The 20,254-nt window shown below is 50.5% G+C and overlaps 6 protein-coding genes across 6 annotated transcripts; 2 read left to right on the top strand and 4 right to left on the bottom strand.

The window, feature by feature from the left end:
* The first annotated feature begins 55 nt into the window (after positions 1-55).
* C7974DRAFT_190544 (uncharacterized protein) lies at positions 56-1,947 on the top strand. Its single transcript, XM_046136589.1, has 2 exons — positions 56-1,234; positions 1,310-1,947. Exons 1-2 carry the CDS (start codon positions 262-264, stop codon positions 1,819-1,821), a joined length of 1,485 nt encoding a protein of 494 aa, XP_045997415.1. The 5' UTR covers positions 56-261; the 3' UTR covers positions 1,822-1,947.
* On the bottom strand, positions 1,872-3,805 carry C7974DRAFT_190526 (sugar transporter family protein). Its single transcript, XM_046136588.1, has 3 exons — positions 3,374-3,805; positions 3,098-3,328; positions 1,872-3,052 (listed from the first exon to the last, which is right to left on the bottom strand). Exons 1-3 carry the CDS (start codon positions 3,639-3,641, stop codon positions 2,073-2,075), a joined length of 1,479 nt encoding a protein of 492 aa, XP_045997414.1. The 5' UTR covers positions 3,642-3,805; the 3' UTR covers positions 1,872-2,072.
* A 2,278-nt stretch (positions 3,806-6,083) lies between these two features.
* On the bottom strand, positions 6,084-7,690 carry C7974DRAFT_394923 (uncharacterized protein). Its single transcript, XM_046141931.1, has one exon. It carries the CDS (start codon positions 7,346-7,348, stop codon positions 6,299-6,301), a length of 1,050 nt encoding a protein of 349 aa, XP_045997413.1. The 5' UTR covers positions 7,349-7,690; the 3' UTR covers positions 6,084-6,298.
* A 203-nt stretch (positions 7,691-7,893) lies between these two features.
* C7974DRAFT_190470 (uncharacterized protein) lies at positions 7,894-10,956 on the bottom strand. Its single transcript, XM_046136587.1, has 3 exons — positions 9,345-10,956; positions 8,078-9,268; positions 7,894-8,008 (listed from the first exon to the last, which is right to left on the bottom strand). The coding sequence occupies exons 1-3, from the start codon at positions 10,855-10,857 to the stop codon at positions 7,965-7,967; spliced, it is 2,748 nt and encodes a 915-aa protein (XP_045997412.1). The 5' UTR covers positions 10,858-10,956; the 3' UTR covers positions 7,894-7,964.
* Positions 10,957-11,836: 880 nt separating this feature from the next.
* Positions 11,837-15,672, bottom strand: C7974DRAFT_312087 (uncharacterized protein; the record flags this gene model as incomplete). The annotated part of the gene is made up of 4 exons (XM_046138342.1): positions 11,837-12,725; positions 12,772-13,699; positions 13,934-14,263; positions 14,322-15,672. 4 exons carry the CDS (start codon positions 15,670-15,672, stop codon positions 11,837-11,839), a joined length of 3,498 nt encoding a protein of 1,165 aa, XP_045997411.1.
* A 1,637-nt stretch (positions 15,673-17,309) lies between these two features.
* On the top strand, positions 17,310-20,197 carry C7974DRAFT_190443 (SNF2 family N-terminal domain-containing protein). Its single transcript, XM_046136586.1, has 2 exons — positions 17,310-17,691; positions 17,742-20,197. Exons 1-2 carry the CDS (start codon positions 17,437-17,439, stop codon positions 20,181-20,183), a joined length of 2,697 nt encoding a protein of 898 aa, XP_045997410.1. The 5' UTR covers positions 17,310-17,436; the 3' UTR covers positions 20,184-20,197.
* Positions 20,198-20,254: the final 57 nt, after the last annotated feature.

The following is a 20,254-nucleotide window of genomic DNA, read 5'->3' as shown; positions in this document are numbered from 1 at the left end:
TGAGTGACACCTGCCAAGGTAGGCTGATAGTTTAGACATAGCTTCTAACGATTACTGCATAAGTGGTGCGCGCAATCAAAAGAATCTAGACTGACGCGGTACACCAGTGACAAGGTTCTAAAAGCAGGCGGCTAAGGCAACTCAAATGATCCTGGCTGCCCCTTCGCTCCGCCAAGGCCGGGCGCAGTCGTGGCCCTTAAAGTCACGCCCATCCTTTGGCGAGAAGAATTCAGCCCTTCCTGAAACCCTTTTACCAGTATCATGGATACATTTAAGCACTTCGGTCACCGGATCAAGGGGACGACTGAGTCCGGTAAGTTATCTTCCAACAGGAAGACAGACTCAGCGAAGGCAAGCCAAAGAAAAGACCATATTGCAGACGCGAATCCAGAGCCGGATCGGCGCCTCGAATTAAGAAAGGAAGAAAATCAAGTTGGATCGGGCGCTTCGATAAGGAGGACGGGGTCTACGAACGCATCTGCAAGCCCAAGATATACTCCGCAATATCCTCCACGCCCGATCGTCGGTGCGAACACAGGCAAACAACCCGAGAATCAGCTATGCATGACGAAATCAGCGACACAAAACCTCCAGGCATCTACGCGAGAAGGATTTGTGAAAGACGGTACTATCTCTCAACAGCGAGCGCTCACTACGGCAACGACAGATTCCAAAGTCGCGCGTGAGGATCTTTTCAGGTTGATGACACAATTCATGGATCGTGGTGAACAGCTGGAACACGACATAGCTGAGAGAAATACCCAGTTGCAACAGCTTGAAGGTTGTTTACACGACCTCGAGTTGTCACTAAAGAAGAGCCAATTGAAAGCGGAAGATTTGCAAGCTGAAAATGCAAAACTCCGACACGGCTGGAACCAAGCCACAGTTGCGCTTGGTAGAGCTCAGCTCCAGAATGCAAATTATAAGGTGGACGATGCAGCTATACTGGGACAGTATCAAGAGCTTATCTTTGACGTTTCAAGTTGGGCAAGTACTTACTGTGCTACGGACCTGAACAAAAGTCTTTCAGACTCAGATGTGGTTCATCTGCGTTCCATAACCATGGCACCCGAATTGTATCTGCGTCTTAAAAGAAGCCAACCTCTACTATTGAGAAGCTTACTTATGAAGATGCTTGTGGACACAATCCTGAGTGTCGGTCCCGAGCAGGGAATGTGGTGGGCAGGTAGCTGCAATCAGGGAATGCGTTCTATGTATCTTACCTTACAGCCTGGTAAGTCAATCTGCATACATATCTTGCGGTCACATCGTCGCAAATTCACGCTACGGTGTAGCTGACTAAACATAGCTGAACCAAATGTGATCCCATCACTTTTACAGACGGAGGCTTTGCGATTGACAGATGTGAAAGCTTTCAGTCAATGGAAGGCCAAGAGTGCCATTCTACTTTCTGAACGCGACGAAGAAGCTGCAGTGGATATCAACATTAACATGTTACTGAGGAGCTGGCAACAAACATTGGCTCCGTACGTTCAAAACAACAAAGCTGTCTGGATCGACCTCGAGGATATCATCCGAAAAGCGGTCGAGTTGGACCGAGAGTTGAACAAGTCCAGAGCATTGTTCGTTGTTCAGCGTTGGTCCGTCGATATGATGACGACGCTTGACCCAAGGATCTTTGAAACGCCGATGGAATTTCAGGAGGCACATGCGGGCCTGAAAGTTGAGCTAGTGCTGGCACCTTGCATTACAAAAACAGGTAACGCGGATGGCGATGCTTTCGAGAGTATGTCGCATATCTCGAAGTGGGTTGTTGTTGGTTCCGAGAACCGGGAGATGATGAAAAAGCAACGAGGCTGAGGGCTTGATTTTGGCCCTAGAAAGGAGAACTACGTGAGGTGTACGGCTTCTCCATCGCGACTGCCTGCGGATCTGGATAGCCTCATTCTCTCACTTGCAGTTGTTATTACGTTACAACTATTCTTCGTGTCTGCATCATGCTGTAGCTAGAGGGATTCGCCAAGCATCGTAGGACTGGGAGAAATGCAGGCGGAAACAACTGATCTTGCAAACGCAAAAGCGCCAACGTCCACAGCTCCTAGCTAACACACTCAGACGCGCACCTCACTGCGCTCAACCTCATAACTATTCTCCCTCATCTTCTCATCTCCGCCCATCACCGCGCCCACATCCTCGTCCGCCGCGACATCGAACGCGCGGCCGCGGTACTCTGGTCCGACCAGCGTCAGCAGAATGACATACGCATACACGGCACCCATGAAGATGCAAATCACCAAACCGTATCGGTAGCGACTCACGGCGCCGCGGGGCGGTAGCGGAAAACGTTCGCCGATCTGCGCTTCAATGGTCGCACTCGCTGACGACACCAGGTTGCCCAGCTGGTAACTCGTGCCGACGACAAACGTGCGGAACGATCCGGGTGACAGTTCCATCAGGTGGATTGGGATCACGCCCCATGCACCCTGGACACAGAACTGCTGGGCGAAGGCGGCACCGGCGACGGCAGTGGTGTGCGTGAATGTGTAGGGGTACAGGAGTGCGGCGCCGAGGACACACATGGTGATGATGCTCAGACGGCGGCCAAAGATGGAGGAACAGTAGCCGACAAGCGTACCACCAGTCATGGCACCCAGGTTAGCAACGACTTGGGTGATAGTGACTTGGTTCGGGGTGAAGTTGTACTGATTGCTGAGCATTGTCGGATACAGATCCTGCGAGCCGTGGGACATGAAGTTGAAGCCGGCCATCAGCAGGACCATGTAGATAAGGAGTAGCCAGTGCTGCTTGAGCGCGTGCTTGCCCTCCTGCACGAACATCTTGGCGGCATTGGGCTGCTCCTCACGGATACGCTGGCGCTCTTGGTACGCTTGAGTCTCGGGGAGGCACAGGCGGAATATGATGATGAGGACCGGTGGGCCGGCGCCGAACCAGAACAACGGCCGCCAGCTGTGGCCGACGGTATTGACGAAGGCGCGCGCGAATACGGTTGCGAGCAGGTAGCCGAATGCGTAGCCCTGCTGTAGCATACCGGAGATGATACCACGCGCTGCCTCGGGGCAGTCTTCAAGGGCTAGAGCTGTCAGTAGGGATGGGAGAGACAGGAGACGATACATACCGGTCGCGGTAGCGTTGCCGTAGAGGCCGCCCATGGCGATGCCGAACAGAGCTCTCACACCGAGGAACTGCTCATAAGTCGTGCAAAATCCCGTGCCCAGTTCCAATACAATGAAGAGGAGGTTGTTGATGATGAAGGGCCATTTCCGACCGTAGCGATCAGCCGCCAGACCAAATATGATACTGCCGACCGACCGCAGCATCAGCACGAGGGTGATGCCCCAGGTAATGTCTATGCGATTCAGCTCTGTTCACACACAACGAGATAAAACCCCACCTTTCTTGGTTTTGTGAAAGGTTTCCGCAAGATCTTCCACTGTAAGCGACACAGTGAAAAAATCGAATGCGTCCCACGTCCACGCGAAGAATGCGACGAGAAAAAACATCCACTGCTGGAGATTGAGTAGTCGTAGGAGGGTAATTGGATTTCCAACTTTGTCCATGGCGGGCTTGAGCGTCGTCACGCGGGTCGCAGCATAGCGACCAATGCTCATCTTCTCGACAACATACTCGTGCTGCTCAGCGCCAGACTTGTCGTCTGCCATACCGGAATTGCAGTCAAAGGGCCTCAGTAACAGAGATTGGGAATGCCTCGAACGAAGATAATGAGGTGTTCGTCAGGATGAGCAGAGACGCCGTAATGCGGAGCTGCCTTTCTTTAAACATCTCCCATATCGCGGGTGCACTGTCCTCAATTGCGCATTTCCACCGGCACGGCGAGGCCTGATTCGCCGTACCCTATCGTATACTCGCATGCTCATGACGTCTCCGCCGGTGTTCACCCCGCAATCACTATCTCCGCCAATAACGAAGACGGTCACGTTGATGGTCCGGCGCCACCGGCGGAGCTAACAGAGACCAAGGCATGCTAAGCGTCTCTTGGCGAATGTCAGTCGCTCAAAGAAGCCTTTGCCAAGGCGCGATTGAAAGCTTGGTGCGGGGTGATGGGGTAGGGTTGATTGGGGTATCGTAGGTCTTCCTTCGTATCTCAACATATTGTCAATCGATAGTCGGCACGCTATTGAGTTGCTTTTCGTGTGCTCGTATCGCAGAATTTAGAGAAATTGAGTTATGCTGAGGCTTTTTACTCACCTGCGTAGGGAATAGTGAGCAGACCGGGACTGAGACTAAGGCTAGGGGACTGCTGGATGGTTACTGAACTTACTATGTGGTCAAATAACTCTGAATCCGTATCTACCTTTGGGCTCGTACTATTTCTGGGCATAGACCGTTCCTCGGGCGAGTAACAGTGTGTCGAGGCTGGAGGGTGAAGTTGGATTCTCAGGTGGACCGCACGACTTGTGACTTATACTGTAGTGCTAGATTCTAGGATGTTGAAATGCTGGAATGTCATGATTACATCTTAGATTTCCCAATTCTATAGAGGACGATTACAGCGTGAACAGTTCTGATGACATTGAGCGTTTAAGCTAATCGTCTATAGTGAGTAAGATCGGCGTTAGAACAACTGCCGTGTAATGAATACGCTTCCAAACGGTCCATATCGTGTGAGCGCGGGAGTTATAGTCTACAATCGTCTTGCAAGCTACAGTCGTAGAACATCATAACCTTCATATCGAAGGTTATCTGCAATGCACGCTCAGGCGGAACTTTTAGAACCGAGCTGAGGATCAAAATAGCCTATCGCAGACAGGAGCTCTGGACCGTCCCTCATTGCACCACACATTGCACATAACGCACGGCGCCCAAACATGGAGAGAGACGGAAAATTGCACGTGGGCAGTGCCTTCAGCTCTCATCACGCCTGAGTGCACACACAAGCAAGATTCCACAACTTCCAACCCCGCTTCGAGATAAGCGTCCAGACAGTACATTCGAGTCTCGCGCGTCGCCATTCCAGCAAGACGAACAAACTTCACTGTCATCAAGTCCTACTAGCCGCGCACTTCCTTAGATCATTATGGTCAGGGCAGCCATCGTCGAATTTCTTCTGGCAACGGGGCCCTTGCAGCTCGGGAGCACGTGGCAAGCAGTCGCACGGGTGATCTTGTCGGAGATACAAGCGCGCTAGGAACGAAGGGTCGATCTGGTGCTAGCAACTGGTTCTGACAGCGGTCAGAGCGAGATGGCACGTCGCAGCCGTGCTTGACGTCTCTTTCTGTCTCCTGATCCTGTTAGCAAAGTAGCTTGCGTACTGCACACGCTTCAAGCGCCAGCAAGGCTGCCCGACGTGTACTGATCACCCGCAAGCCTTGCAGCAACCTGGGCTGACTAGCCGGATCCGTCATCAGAGAACCCCACACCGAGTACCCCACAGCACCGTTGTTGCACAGTTCCAAGGTTTCCAGCGCCAGATCTTGGTACACAATGCGCCTTGCGCTCCAACATGCCTTATCCGGTAACTCGAGTTCGAAACTGTCGATTTACCCCTCGGATGATCGCCTTTGCGATACCGCGATACGGGGATCTTCCTAGTGCGTTTGCGTGATCAGTAATCACGAAGGTGGCACAATAAACATCGCTTTCCAGCCCTACAACGTGGGAGTCGTACTAAACGTACGTTCTGGCAGTTCTCTCAGCATGGGGAAGGGATCATACCCCGCTTGGGGCAAGTCTAGGACTTTAGTGCACCTAGATACCTGCCTACACCAGTAACAGATGCAGTGATAACCAGCCGCCAGGGTCGACATTTCTGGTACCAAATTACGACATATACTGTGTACACTCATCATTCGCGAGGAGAAGCTACAAAAGAAGGGCAAGAGCGCATCATTAACAGCACTTTGTCGGACAGTAGCAATCTAATTGGGAGCAGGTACGACCACGCTAGCCCCAATCAGACAGGATGCCACTGTGTGCACATATCACATGAAAACCACTCAAACACAGACTTCATCATACAGCATGACCACAACAGCAGCAAAAAGGAATCCGTTACATACAACAGTGGGGATTCCCCAGTGGTCACCCACCTGAGTACTAATCCACCGGTACGTTGCTTAAATAGGGCTGAGCGAACGGGAAGCCTTGTTTTCAACGTCCTATGGTCGTATGTGGAAGTACTGTTGAAACGAATGTTTTATAAAAGCAGTAAAATTTTGTGTAGGGGTCGCTTTAAAATTTCACCAAGAAAGGAAGAGCGAGTATGCGTGATTTGGTCTAGCTATGTACATCGAACACAAGAGTGAGCTGCATTCCACCCGACTCTGCGGAAACATTTTGTACACACTGCAATGGACCTTCATTTCTTTGTACTGTGGAACCACTCACGGAAGCCTTTCTCGGGCTTACCCAACCAACTGTTCGACTTCCTATGCTGCTTCTTGCTATGCTCTCCATGTTGTTGCGGAGCCTGCGCTTCTTTGTCATCCTTGCTCCGTCTTCTCTCACTCTTCACGGATTCACCCGCTGCACTTCGAGGTCGACCTTCGTTCGCGAAAGAGATCCAGCTACCCCCAGACTTTCGATGGCGGCTCTTCCTCAGAGTCGGGCTCTCTGCTGTTCCGGCATCACCTGCGTGGTGGGGCTCAAGCGGTGGCTCGACGGGAGTGAGTCGTTCTTGTTGTGAGGGCTCGTCGAGTGGGGTTTCCACAATGACTGCATCATCTGCAGGGGTGATATCGAGTCTTGGGAGTCTTGCACGCGGCAATTTTGTTTGAAGCTTTGGTGTAGGCGGCAAACTGACGCCATCGAGGAACTGACGCCAGTCATTCTCACCGGCATGCACAGTAGCTAGTGACTCTTTGGGGGTCTGTGGAGGAGACTTTACAGAACATTCCTGTCCTAAGGTATCTTGCTTGCCCGCTTGCCAGTCATTGTGCCGTGGCTCACTCGCCTCCTGGTAAGGTAGAGATTCAACGACAAAAGTCGGTTCTGGCTGCATCTCTGGCTTAATGATTGGCTCCATAAATGGCTCAGGCGGCTGCGGCCGTATCGGTGTTGGATCCAGGATTGATGCTCTAAGATGATGAAGCTCGTCTTCTGGTTCCTCCACTTTTGGGATTTCATGAGCTGAGTCTGTGTCTGCCAGACTGACAGGCTCCCATGCCCAGGCTTGCTCTGGTGACTTCTTTTTCTCATTCAGAGCAACCTCATCATTCATCACAGGCCAAATCGCAGTTCTCTGGTCACCTTCTGAATCAGCATTTTCCACGACTGGGTGGTCCATACGTTTTGATCTGTCACCACTGCCGCTCTCATGTTGGCAGTCTAAATGTTTATGCTCCCACTCATGCGTGCTGTTGCTTTCTTGCTCTTGCAGCTTCTCCTCCAAAATGCTAGACGCAGTCATATCGGTGGTCTGCTGTTTTGGTATAACCACTGACTCTACTACACTTGGTTGAACAACCTTCCGTAGCAAGTTGTCAGTCTCTTTCTTCTTGATGAACGCTGCTCTTGCTTTGACATATTTGTCCCACTCGGCAGGACTTGGTGGCCTTCCGTTTGCACGACTGAGGAAGTAACCCGCATTAACGATAAGTAGCGTGAAAGTAGCGGTTCGATAGTCCAGAGGATGGGAAAGGACGGAGCTCCATCGACTCGCAGCGTCGTTGTAGAACTCACTGTCATCATCATGGAGCACTTTCTCAGCGCAGCCGATTTGATTTGCCAAAAAAGCAACGAGGATCAACAACAGCTGACGACTGCTCTCTGGCATTCTTGCCAAACATATGCCATAGGCTTGCAGCACAGCCAGATCGGAGGGCATATAGTGCTTCTGTATGTAGTTGTACAGAGAAGGAAGTTTGCAGCTGAGGTCGCTTGACACTAGGGGTTCGCGGAGTGATTTGAGGTAGTCAAATAAAACGTCAATGGCATCGGTAGCTGTGTACTTGTCCCAGTCAATTCCAATGCCGTACGAACCCGGTGCACCAAAAGCCTCCTTCAGCTGTGCAAAATGCTCGGGGTCACTTTGGTAGAGGCCTGATCGAAGACAATACGTCGCTGTGGTCTCTGTCATTTGTCAGTCATGACTGTAGTGTATGACTACCAAACTGTGTAGTGGAGATTCCACACTCACCTGCATCATTTTTACAACTCAGAACCTTCTTGATGCATTTAGCTACTACGATCGGAACCCGTCCGGAGAAAGTTACTTCTGTTCCGTAGATCGTGAAGGGCATACGGTCGATATTATGTCCAGCGATATTGACAGCTTCACTGACAGACAGACCCCAGAGCTCCGGTTTGAACGGTTCGTCCGTTTTTGGTGCCTCCTGTAACCTCATAGGCACCTGCTTTAGGGATTGAAACCGCTTCTTTGCTGCTGTCACAGTCAATGTCTCTACCGTCGTGCCTCGTCTCTGTACCAGCCGACTCTCATGCCGTCTTGAGTAACTAGGGGGGGTGCTTGGGTTTTCTCGGGAGCTCTGACTGTTCGATACCTGGTCAATGGCCTTTTGTGTACGGACCAAATGCTCGGTATGGCGGGAATATACTTCGGAAGGCACCTGTTCAAGATCTATCGCATCAAATTGTTCGCTGTCGTAGTCATCAATTGTGATATCCTCACTTGACCATGCTTCTTTGTCGCTGTTCTGCTCGGATTCTTCACCTTCCGTTGCGCACCTTGACCATGACTGACTTCCTGACTTATCCTGACCAGACTCGTATGCAGCAGGTGCTCCAACCTGCTTGCGAAATAGAGGCTGAGAGGGGATTTGATCACGAGTCTGCGCTCGCTTTGATCTCTCCGCCATTGCAATACTCCTGAATCTAAGTGGTGTCTTCAGCACCAGTCTCAGCGTCTGAATGCTCAATTTATCGCCCAATTCAAGAGGCCTGACAACAATGGCGTGAAGAAGCTTAGCCAATCTTTGGATCCAGCCATGATAGCTCAGAACGGGAGTCGATTGAAGGTTTGCATGTGCGCGTCCAAGCTCAGCGTAGGCAGCAAAAAATGCTATTGTGACAAGGATCAGCTCGAAATTGCGCCCTGGTAGAGTAGCAAGGATCACAGCGAAATCTTTCTCTGATCTCAACCTTGGCCCGTAGCGTTTCGTTTTGGTCCGCTCCCGGCCTAGAAGTTCGGGTATCGAGGCGATGTAATCGATGAGCACATATACACAGTCGAATACGGTGTACCTTGTAAGGTCGATGCTTTTGCCATGATCAGGAGAGGAGTGGAATTTTCGCTTGAGCTGAGCACAACGCTCCTTATATCTGCTCCCGGCGTACGGCTGAGATATCAGGCTTCCCTGGAATTGTCGGCCTTCAAATTTATCAGCGGAGGCTATCGAAGATGACTGTCTGGGTAGGAAAGACATGGTAGGTTTGTTTCTACTCACTTTCGACTGCCAGAATATGCTCGATGCACTTTCCAAATAGGACAGGGACTGGGTGACAGTACGTGTACGACTCACCGCCGCACAAGAATCCAACATGCTCGATGTTATATTCTGAATCATGAGCGGCCACTGGGACGGGTTTTTTCGACACGGTGCCACGAGGCGACGTGTTTGTCGGGCGTCGTGGGCGTGACTTGGTTGCTGGAGACGTTACCAAGACAGGCCTGTCATTTGTCGCTGACATGGACTCAGAATCACTGAAATCATCGCCACAAGCATTGCAGCTATACATAAATCGTGTGCCATCCTCTGATGCAGTGATTTCGGCTACAATATATGCCGCTGTCGGCCTGGCACTACGCTCTGCGACGAGCATGGCCTCAATCCAGAGAATTGGCTTTGCGCAACGTGGTTCCATTACAGTGCGCCAGTGCGAGAGCAACTGTTGTGTCGCAGATATATTTGCGTGAAAATGCGTCGAGTGCGTGCCTACTCGCTCGTAATAGCTCTTCAACTGGTCGACGTTACAGCCATTGAGTGCTGCCAGCATTTCTAGGAACACACAACCAAGAGACCATACGTCAGTTGTTGCATTGCGTTTGTCTAAAGCTGCCACTTCTGGTGATTGGTATCGGGAAGTTCCAGGTTTTGTTCCGGACGTGGTGTCCAGAGACTCGTGAGAAAGTCCGAAGTCTGTGAGCAGAACAGACGCCTTGTAAACCAGAATGTTGTGCGGTTTGATATCCCTATGCTTTATGCGATGGTCATGCAGGTACGCAAGAGCTGAAGCTAGGCAGCCGTAGAATGTTCGAAGGGTGTGATACTCTTTAGGTTGTGCGCAGTATCTACCGAGATATTCAGCAAGGTCGCAGTCTGCGACAGGGCTCATGATTAGACCGAGATCTTTCTTGTCCGTGTAGCTGCCGACGTACTGAACGATATGATGATGTCGTAAGCGTTTCATGATCTTCATCTCGCTGATAAATTCTCGCATAACATGGCGTGATTTCGTGCCGTATGCTGCACGACGTCGAATGGTCTTCAAAGCGTAAGGTCTGCATGTAACCTTGCTCTCGATTCGAGACACTTGGCCATATGAGCCACTGCCGATGTATGCTATGCGGGTAAAAGGTAGTTCCTCGGTTGCATCTAGATAGCAATGGATACCCTTTTCTAGATCGATTGATTTGGTAAAGATGATGTGCTGGTGCTCCACAATGGCAGCCTTGATCCGTGGGTCGAGGAAGCTCGGTAAGCTGCGCTTGCCAATCGGAAACCATGAATCTTCAAATTCTTCCGCAAGAAGTTGACGGAGAACTTGGAGTTCACCAATATGGCAAAGAACAATAAATGTGCGGGGAGTAGTGCTAGCATAATTGTAGTGGGAACATCGTAGAAGCAGAAGTTTGATATCCTCGATTTCGGCGTCTGAGAATGAATCGCGAGGCTGTGAGGGGTCAAAGAAAGTAGAAAGGCGAGCTTCGGGTAGGCAGTGTGCCGAAGGCCGAAACATCTCTAGATCTTGTTTTTGCCTGCAAAGAGGCTTTGCATCGCGAAGAAGAGAACAAGAATCGGTTTGCAAGAGCACGAGAGGGGCAGAGTGCGTGCTGATCTAACTTCTGAGCCCAGCACCCATGTAGTTACGGGACTGCACAAGCAACTGACTGGCGCATGCCTCAACGACGGCCAGGCTGCAAGTTGACTTCCCATGCATGAGGCTGCGCATGCGATACCACCCATGTGAAGGAGGCGGGCTAAGGCCTCGTAAGTTGAAACATATATGCGCTTTCCCAAACATGGTTAAAAGCGGCGCCACGCTGTACTCTAAGTTGAAAGCAGTCGCAAAGCTGACAAAGTGCCATCAGGCTACATATCGTTCTGCAGATAGCATCATGTGTCTATGTTGCTTAGCCTCTCGACCGGCCGCCGGTGAACACATCAAGAGGGTGTGCAGCCGTGTCATGCTGCGGCAATAGTCCTCCTAGTTTTTGCCTGATACAAAGTATCTAAGCCAGATAGGATGCATTGCCGGGGGTCGTAAGCTGGCACTTTTCTCAGCCTTCCCGATATCTTCTCCAGCGCCACAAGGCTGAGGGAACGCTCGTCATCGTTCATGGATCTCCCGCCTCTTTACACGATTCTGCAACGCCACAGGGTTGAGTAAATCTCCAGTTCCCTTCAATGAGCTACAATCCAGTAGGCCCCTCTGTTAACAAAGTTGCGACTATTCGGACAGCTATTCCAGCTATTTGTGCAGGTCAAGTGATTTGTTAGGCCTAACTCGGAGTCAACCTAGGAAGGGGCATTCTGGCAGAGCTTACGGAAAAACTGGTCATCGAAGGTAAAATAAACTACAGTATCGGACATCACTGCCAAGATCGTCAGAAGTGATTTGTGAAGATGAAGCCTTGTTTCCAAAGCCCGAAGGCCGTTTCAAGAGAGCAGTGAAACTCAACTTTGTCTATGAAGAGAACAGATCTTACAAGAGTGCTTTAGTTTCTACCGCGAACACTGCTCGAGTCCTCCAGAGTAACCGTTGAGCTTCCGGCATCCTCGAAACCGTGTCCTGCGGGATTCAAGACAGGCACGTACGCACTGGATCCAGATAGAGGACGCATCAATATCTGATCATGATCAGCAACGTCGATACGCCACCTCATTGTCCCATCGTCGTCCCTGAACCATCCCAATCGGGTGTGGATAGTGTCCTCCTTCATGAGCGTGTCCACACCTTTCGTTTCAATTAGCTGCAGAAGTTGCTCGCTTCCTGCAACCAGAACCAGAACATCTGCCATGCATTCGATGTTTCGTTTCATGCCGCCCAGATATCTTCGTTGTACTGCCGTGAAGATCAAGAGTGTGACAAGCAGCCATGCCATGATTGCTGCGGCCAACCAAAAAGCGACAGGGTTGATTCGAAGCACTGGCACTTGGGTATTGAGTTCCGCGCTCACTGTGCGACTCGTGTTCTGTAACGGCACGTCCTCAAACTTGGGAGCCACGTTCCCGTTGGGTAGCAACTGAGGCACGGAGCTGAAAGGCTCTTTGACTTTGAGGTTGGAGCCGACTGGTTGATAGGCCCAGCCACCGGTTTCGAGAGAGACACTACTCCCTACATAATGCTGAAAGAAGGTCGAGAATACCTTCTGCGACTCCGCGATGAGTGTGGCACTGTCAAGGAGAGCGTTCGGGTCAAGCCCGGCTTGTGCATAGCTTGCGTGTGACATGAAATCGACATTGAAGCCGGTCGTGTTGTCTTTCATGTTGAAGAACTTCTCCTGTGACTCTAGAGCCTGATACTGTATGTCGGCAGGTCTCTCTAGGCCCAGATACTGGAGACTGGCTGCACGCAAAAGAGTTTTCATGAAAAGTACGCCGTAACTGTAGACGTGGTCAGCTTTATTCGATAAAAGTACGTGCGCCATACCTAGTAGTCACATCATGGTGAAGTATCTGTCCCTCTGTAGAGTTTTTCCATACAGGCTCCTCTGTTACGTTGCGAAATTGGAAGGCGTCGGACCAGGCAACATCTGCAGAAACAGGGTGCTCGAGAATCTGAAAGTCCCGTACGTTCCCTGTTTGTTGGTCGACAACTGCTCTTGCGGAGGCGGTCTCGATGGTAGGAATGCAGTTCACTGCTTGGATGCTTGGTGGTTTGGAGAAATACAGATGGGTGAGACCACGTTGTTGAAAGCTGCCAAAGCCTGTCGGGCCTCGAAGCCACTTTATGGTGAAGTCTCCGGTTGTGGTGCCATTTAACCAATTCTCTGTCCAGTAGGCAAGTACAGTCATTTTCTCCTCATCTGTGGCTCCTGGCTCTGTCGAATTACCACAGCAGGAAGGTTGGGTAGCCTGAGCGATCAGTCGTGTATATCGACTATCATGCTCTATCAATATGCGCGGGATGTACATAGCATCAGGCAGAGAGCTCCCGTAGTAAGCATCCACACCTGACTCATTAAACCTTTTGTACCACAGACTGCTATTGGCTACCTCCTCGATAGCACTGCATTCAATGCGAGCTCTGATCGCTGGAGTCTGCACCGTGACGTTGTGAGCAATAAGTGATGAGTTCGTTAATGTAAGGGTTTCCACAAGACCACCCAAGTCAAGTGGTATGAAGCTCCATCCCTCTTTACTCCATCTGGGGTCCGGGCCGTCCATTGTAGATTGTATCATAGCGGTATACATCCAGTTGGTGCTGAGGTCAGTAAATGTTTCCTCCAGAGTTGGTCCAATCCATGTATTCCATTCTCTGCTGATTGGTGGCCCTCGATCAATAGTCTCTTTTGTGTAACCCATAGCGACTTTTCTCACGAAAGGATCGCGACGCAGCTCAAGTGTCTGGTTCAGATCTATCTGGTGTGCGATCGCTCCACTGCTCTGTTCGAACAAGGCAGACATAGCAATCGTAACTGTTCGCCTAGTCAGTAAATGCGCACTGCACGCCGCGAAAGGCACAGAGTGAAACCTACAAGCCTGCGTCAAGAACGTCCCGACAGCAACGAACATAAGTAGCCAATGCTTGTTTCTTGACGCTTTTGCTGATGTCCACAACCAAAACGTTGATTCATACGAGAGCCCGATACCCTTCGAAAGCAATTTGGGCTCTGATGACATGGCTATAAACGGCTGTAGAGTTCGACAGGCGTTGTCAATTGATTCCCACCACAGTGAAACAGCCACAGCTAAGAAGGTCGATGTGAAGGCCAACGGGGAGAATTCCTTCACTCCACCAAAGACTTCTAGGTTCGCGCGGTATGTGAATAAAGCCTGATGAAGGTTTGACTTCTGAGATAGACCAAAGAGTATTGACACTGCAGCTAAGAGTGCCAAGATATACAGGGCTAGTCCGAGGAGATTTCGAACGCGCAATACAGGTACCGTAGCTGCGTTAGAGGGGAGAGATGTATCGAGAACTAGCACTACGTATCAGTACAGCTTTTCGGCATGGATTGACCACCTCACCTTCTTTACGGGACTCTTTGTCTGATATTTCTTCAAGTGTTCCTGGTGAAGTAAAATAACGCCGCTCCGCAAGTTCAAGCTTTAGCCTTTGCCTCGGAGCGAGATCCAATGTCTTGAGCGTAGCTAAGATCGAGGCATTTGACGAGATCAGCGCGCTTAGTCCAAGAACAGTACTTGGATCGTTGTGAAGATTTAAAGGCCTGTAGCTGAGCTGTGTAGTCCACATCAACGCTAAAAGAATGCAGAAGGACATGAAAAATAGAACGCAAAGCACTAAAGCAATTTGCGAACTGACTAAGATGCGGATCTCCGGTGCAATTCTCATACCTGATACCTCTTCCAGGTCTGTATCACTTGGATTCTGCAGAGAAGTCTGCAGGATCTCTGCGAAAGCTCTTCGTCTCATTTGTGCAGCACTTGCTGCCAGGTCTGGATCGTCGATCATTTCAGAAATATTGAATCTGTGCTTCGTACCCAGCAAGACACTGGCTCCACCGAATAAGCCTAATGACCTGTTCAGATACCCTTTCTGCGGAATATAATTGTACCATGCCGGGTCTGTGTACAGGTCTAGAAGGTGGGAAGTATCTATGACAGTTGATGGCACTGGCTGACGAATTCGATCGAAGAGTTCTGTATCAAAATCCACTGAGAGCCCGGTCGCAGTAGATGAAGCATAGACGGGCATCGATGCCATAGTATGGTTGTTGTGACAGGCGTAAGCGGTGATGTCGAAACCAGGCAGAAAATCGCGTGGCTTGTTATTACCGTACCATGCTGTACTCATTATAATCGTTTCCTCTGCTTGTCCACAGTCGTTGATTGGGTTGATCCGGCCTCCAGTCTCCTCTCCATTGCCATCGTTTATCCAGGGTAATCGAGCCCAGGATCCAATTTGAGTGTTCCTCTCAGCAGTTGTTGCTAAGTCTGAGGCTACATTCCTGGTGATGTTGTATTGGCACCCATCATCTGACTCCATGATGGCAGTTGCTGAGTAGCCCTTGTAGCCTGCAGGTTGGAAACTCTTTTTGCTCAATCGGAGCCTACTGCACGTATAGTCGTTTCGAAATATTGTAGTTTCGGCTTCCCAGGTCTGGGGGTCGGTGGACTTGAAGTTCCATAGCGAAGGAACTGATCCTTGTGGCCAGAAAGGCATGATGAAATGTTCATTCGTGGCCCACGGCGAGGTGCTATAGTTCTGTAAGATGGCAGCATTAATCCGAAGATATGTCTCTCTGTCAGTATGTGGCTGGGCGACAGAGGGACTTTTCAGCGAGATGCGAGTTAATCCGGCCGATCTGGTCCATTGTACTTCCTTAGTATACAACAGTGTTGCAGATAGTGGCGATATGCCGAGCATGGTAAGGATGAATGCTGCACACGATAGGACCATAGACCAGCTGCGAGAACCGCCGTTTCTATCCCTCTGCAACCCATGGAAGAGAGTTGTCCACCAGGCTCTACTCTTCTCAAGAACCGTGTGTCGACCAAGAGGTGTACTCTGCTTTGCAAGTCTAGCAAACGGCTCTGTCCTCTTCATAGCGCCGAGAATCATTACTACGAGCTGAGTATATAACACTGCTATCAGCGTGGGCACGAATTTCCAGCCGAACATTGCTGATCCTTTTGTGCTGAGCCCATTATTGTCGCTCGACCAACGGCTCAATACTACAATTACAACTCCGCAGAGAACAGAAAGAGCAGTTGGGATTGCGATGAAGTACCAGCGTAGAGCGAAAGGCGCCCATAGGGCTTCTGTCACAGGAGTTAGACAGGTAGAGCCAATTTCTCATAATGCCATGGAACGTACCAGCAGGTTGTGCGCTGTTTCTTTTGGATGCCGTAGAAACTGTGGGCGATCTTTGTTTAGGCGTCCCGCCGGATGCCTGTGATGTTGGGAGCAGGAGCTGTCCTTCATGAGACTCCGGTGCCTCCACAGAGTGGGTAGGCGCCATAGTGAGCGACGACCAAAATTTGCAGGCAGCACTCCTGTCTTGTTTGAAGCGTGCAACAGGCCTTCGAGCAGAGCAATACCTTTTTATGCGCTGTCGCAGGCTTGGTCAGCCTCGAAGTTTGGGGGCCATTTTGACTAGCCAATCAGCGACCCGATAAAGACAAGGGAAACACTTGCTGTCCCAGACCCATTTGCAAATTCGAGTCACTCTAGGTGTTATCGTAAGCGCTTGATAGCTGCTGCCTTATTTTGCGCAGTCGGTCTCCAAGTTCTTCAAGGCTACATCGACGCTCTCGTCAGCAGAAAACCTATTTGCTTGTAGTCAATTTTGCCAAGGTAAGACCTTTGCATCCGTCATTTGGCTACTGAGATGCACGTCTACTATTTGAAGGCCTTTGGATGGTATTTTCTTCGATGATCTGATCCGTATTGTTAGTCTGTATGTGGCGATAACACTGATCATGTGGATCTGTCCGTCTGTATCAGTACACTCGGTAGAGCCGAGGTATGTACTTAGAAGCACTGCCTCCAAACCAGCTAAATCAAGGCACAAAGACGGCTTACAAAGCCACCATAGTCCTGCGCTTTGGTACAGGCATATATTTTTCTTGTGACAAGTTTGTCTGCTCCGGGTCCTTTATCTTTCTACAGGCTGTGTCCTCCTATTATCACTCGACAAAGATTGAACAAGTCAATGAAGAACGAGTCCTGGTTTGCTAAGGATGTAAGGACAGCTACTCGCGGATGCAGTCGTTGTCAGGCATCCTGGATCTTTGGTGCTGGTCAAGGTAGATTGAAGTGATCGGTCCAGTGTTTTTGATGTACTGTAGTCCAGGCAAGGGGTCGTTGGGCTGGGATACAATGTTTCCTCAAGCAATATACGAACGATTTTCATGTAGCGCGTGAAATCACATACGAGCGTAGATTGAACGCGTCTTTCGTAAGTTTGTTGATAGAGTGGTGTGTGACGGCAGCCTGTGATCTCTCAATTAAACTTTCGGCGTGATCGCGCGTCGCAAATGACGCACTCGATCTCTGTTTAGCGCGTTCTTTGACGCGCCTGAGCACCATCGCCACACCTCAAAGCCCTGGCATTACCGCTATCATTTGCTGTCCACTTAATTTATCGTTGGAATTTTTGCCTCGCAATTGAGGCTCAAGTCTTGCAACATGAGCGATTCTTCCAGTACGAGCGCGAAATCTGATCCTACACCGGATTCTTCGCCTCCGCCAACCAACATGGACGACGACAACGTGTCAAAGGCAATGCAGAGCGAGGAGGCGCGTATGAGGTCGCAGCGCGAAAGGCAAGACGCGAAACGCGACGCGCAATTAGAGAAAGAGAGACAAGAGGACATCAAGAGCGGCAAGGAGATACTCGACAAAAAGTTTCAGCAACTAGAGTTCTTGATGAACAAGAGCAAGGTTGGTATCCAGCCCCTGTTATTTTTTGACAGCTGATCTGATCTATAAAGCTCTACGCGACGGTCATGCTGCAGCAAATGCAACACCAGGAAGACGAAGAGAAAGCACAAGACGAAAAGACCGACGGTCAGGCTTCGAAACGCGAGAAGAACGCCGAAAAAGCAGCAGCAGAATCGCAACGACGTGCAACACGGAATTCTACAGCGAGCGGCGCATCGGCACCAGATACAAAGACAGGCGCCGCGACAAAAACAAAGGGCCGTGGAAAGCTAAAGAAGGAAAATTCGAGCATCGCAGACTACTTCGAGAAGGAAACCCTCAAAAAGAAAGTGGAAGAACATGAGGTAGAAGATGATAAAGAGAAAGACAGCGTGAAGACAGGAGACATTGGTGTGCAGAACCTGAAATCTGCGCGGCAGCCGAAGCTTGTCACAGGTGGCACAATGCGGTCTTATCAACTGGAAGGTCTGGAGTGGATGTTGTCGCTGTATCAGAACGGCATCAACGGCATCCTGGCAGACGAGATGGGTCTGGGCAAGACGATCCAAACGATCTCCATGCTCGCGCATCTGTGGGAGAACAATTCATTTGGCCCTTTCTTGATTGCAGCTCCACTTAGCACAACAAGTAATTGGGTCGCGGAATTCGAGAAGTGGACACCTACCATACCGGTTCTGTTGTACCATGGTAACAAGAAGGAGCGTGAGAAGTTGCGCAAGACACGACTCAAGAATCCAGGAACAAAAGACTTTCCCGTTGTCGTCACGAGCTACGAGATCTGTATGAACGACAGAAAGTTTTTGACCCATTTCGGGTGGCAGTTCATCATCATTGACGAGGGACATCGCATCAAGAACCTGGACTGTCGGCTCATTCGCGAGTTGCAGCAATTTCAGTCGGCCAATCGTCTCCTGATTACGGGCACTCCCCTACAGAACAACCTCGTTGAGCTGTGGTCCCTGCTCCATTTTCTTCTACCGACAGTGTTTGACAAGCTGTCGACATTTGAGAGCTGGTTCGACTTCTCTGGTTTGAAAGACAAGTCTAGTTTTCAGCAACTGCTCTCTGAAGAGAGACAGCAATATCTGGTGAAGTCACTCCACGCAGTGCTTAAACCCTTTTTGCTGAGACGTGTCAAAACTGATGTAGAGTCTCTTATGCCCAAGAAGCGCGAATATGTACTCTACGCACCCTTGACGCCGATGCAGCGCGAGCTCTATCAGGCCATTCTGGATGGCACAAGTCGGGCGTATCTTGAGGACAAGGCGGTTGAGAGGCTCAGTGTTGGCCTTTCGAGCAGGGCCGGCACACCACTTAGCATCCGCAGCAACACCAGTAATCTCAAACGCAAAGCTATCAGCAAAGCCAACACGCCCAACAAGAGTACAAAGTCGTCCCGCGCAGGTACACCTGCGTCAGTCGCCTCTACACGTGGTCGTGGCAGAGCTAAGAGAAACTACGAAGAGGTCAGCGACGACGAGTACTTTGCGAAAATTGACCAGGAAGAGAGCACATCCGAGAAAGAGGAAGAACTCGACTCGGAGGATGAGGATGAGCGCATCAGAGCTGCTACCTTTGAAATAGCAAAGCGTCAACTCTTACAGAAGAAGCTCGGCAACCCCATCATGCAGCTCCGCCTCTGCTGCAACTCGCCCTACAACTTCTTCAATCCGTTTCTGAAAGCCGAAGTACAAGGCAGCGAAACTTTTGCATCAGACACAGAGCCCGACGAAACCATCGTGTCAACTTCAGGCAAGATGCTGCTACTCGACTCCCTCCTTCCACCTTTAATCAACGGCGGCCACAAAGTCCTGATCTTCAGCCAGTTCACCACGACTCTTGACCTCATCGGCCAATACCTGACACTACGCTCGTGGTCGCACTCACGCATTGACGGTTCCGTTGCACAATCCGAACGCCAGGCGCAAATCTTAGCCTTCAACAAATCGAAAGCCAAAAGCGGGACAAATATCTTCATCCTCTCGACTCGAGCAGGTGGTCAGGGCATCAACCTCGCAGCTGCAGACACTGTCATCTTGTTCGACTCGGACTGGAACCCCCAGCAGGATCTCCAGGCCATGGACCGTGCGCATCGCATTGGGCAGACACGAAACGTCATTGTGTATCGCTTTGCAACGCGGAACACGGTGGAGCAGAAACTCCTCGAGTCCGCGGAGGCGAAGCGGCGTCTTGAGAAGCTGGTCATAAGAAAGGGTGGGGTGCGGCACAATGCAGGAAAAGAAGGGGATAAGGAGCAGGAGGTTGAGGATCTACAGAAGCTGTTAAGGAGGAGCGATGGCGAGAAGTTTGACATTGCAGGAGAGGGCGAAGGCAAGTTATTTAGCGATAAGGAGCTGGAGATTCTACTTGACCGCAGCGATGAGGCGTACGAGAGGGCGGAGAAGGGATTGGATATTGGTGGAGATGGACAGGTGTTCCAGGCTGTGGGGAAAAGGGAGGAGGGTGCCCTTATGGAAGGCTTGAGAGCTTGATATCTGCTGGATTCGGGGTCGTCTTGATTAGGATACCTGACTATCTAATGTTTGTTGTATTGTATACGTCC

The sequence above is a fragment of the Boeremia exigua genome (assembly GCF_020726555.1).
Source record: "Boeremia exigua strain MPI-SDFR-AT-0100 chromosome Unknown C7974scaffold_6, whole genome shotgun sequence".
Classification (NCBI taxonomy): domain Eukaryota; kingdom Fungi; phylum Ascomycota; class Dothideomycetes; order Pleosporales; family Didymellaceae; genus Boeremia; species Boeremia exigua.
This window is presented reverse-complemented; position numbering and strand designations above follow the sequence as displayed.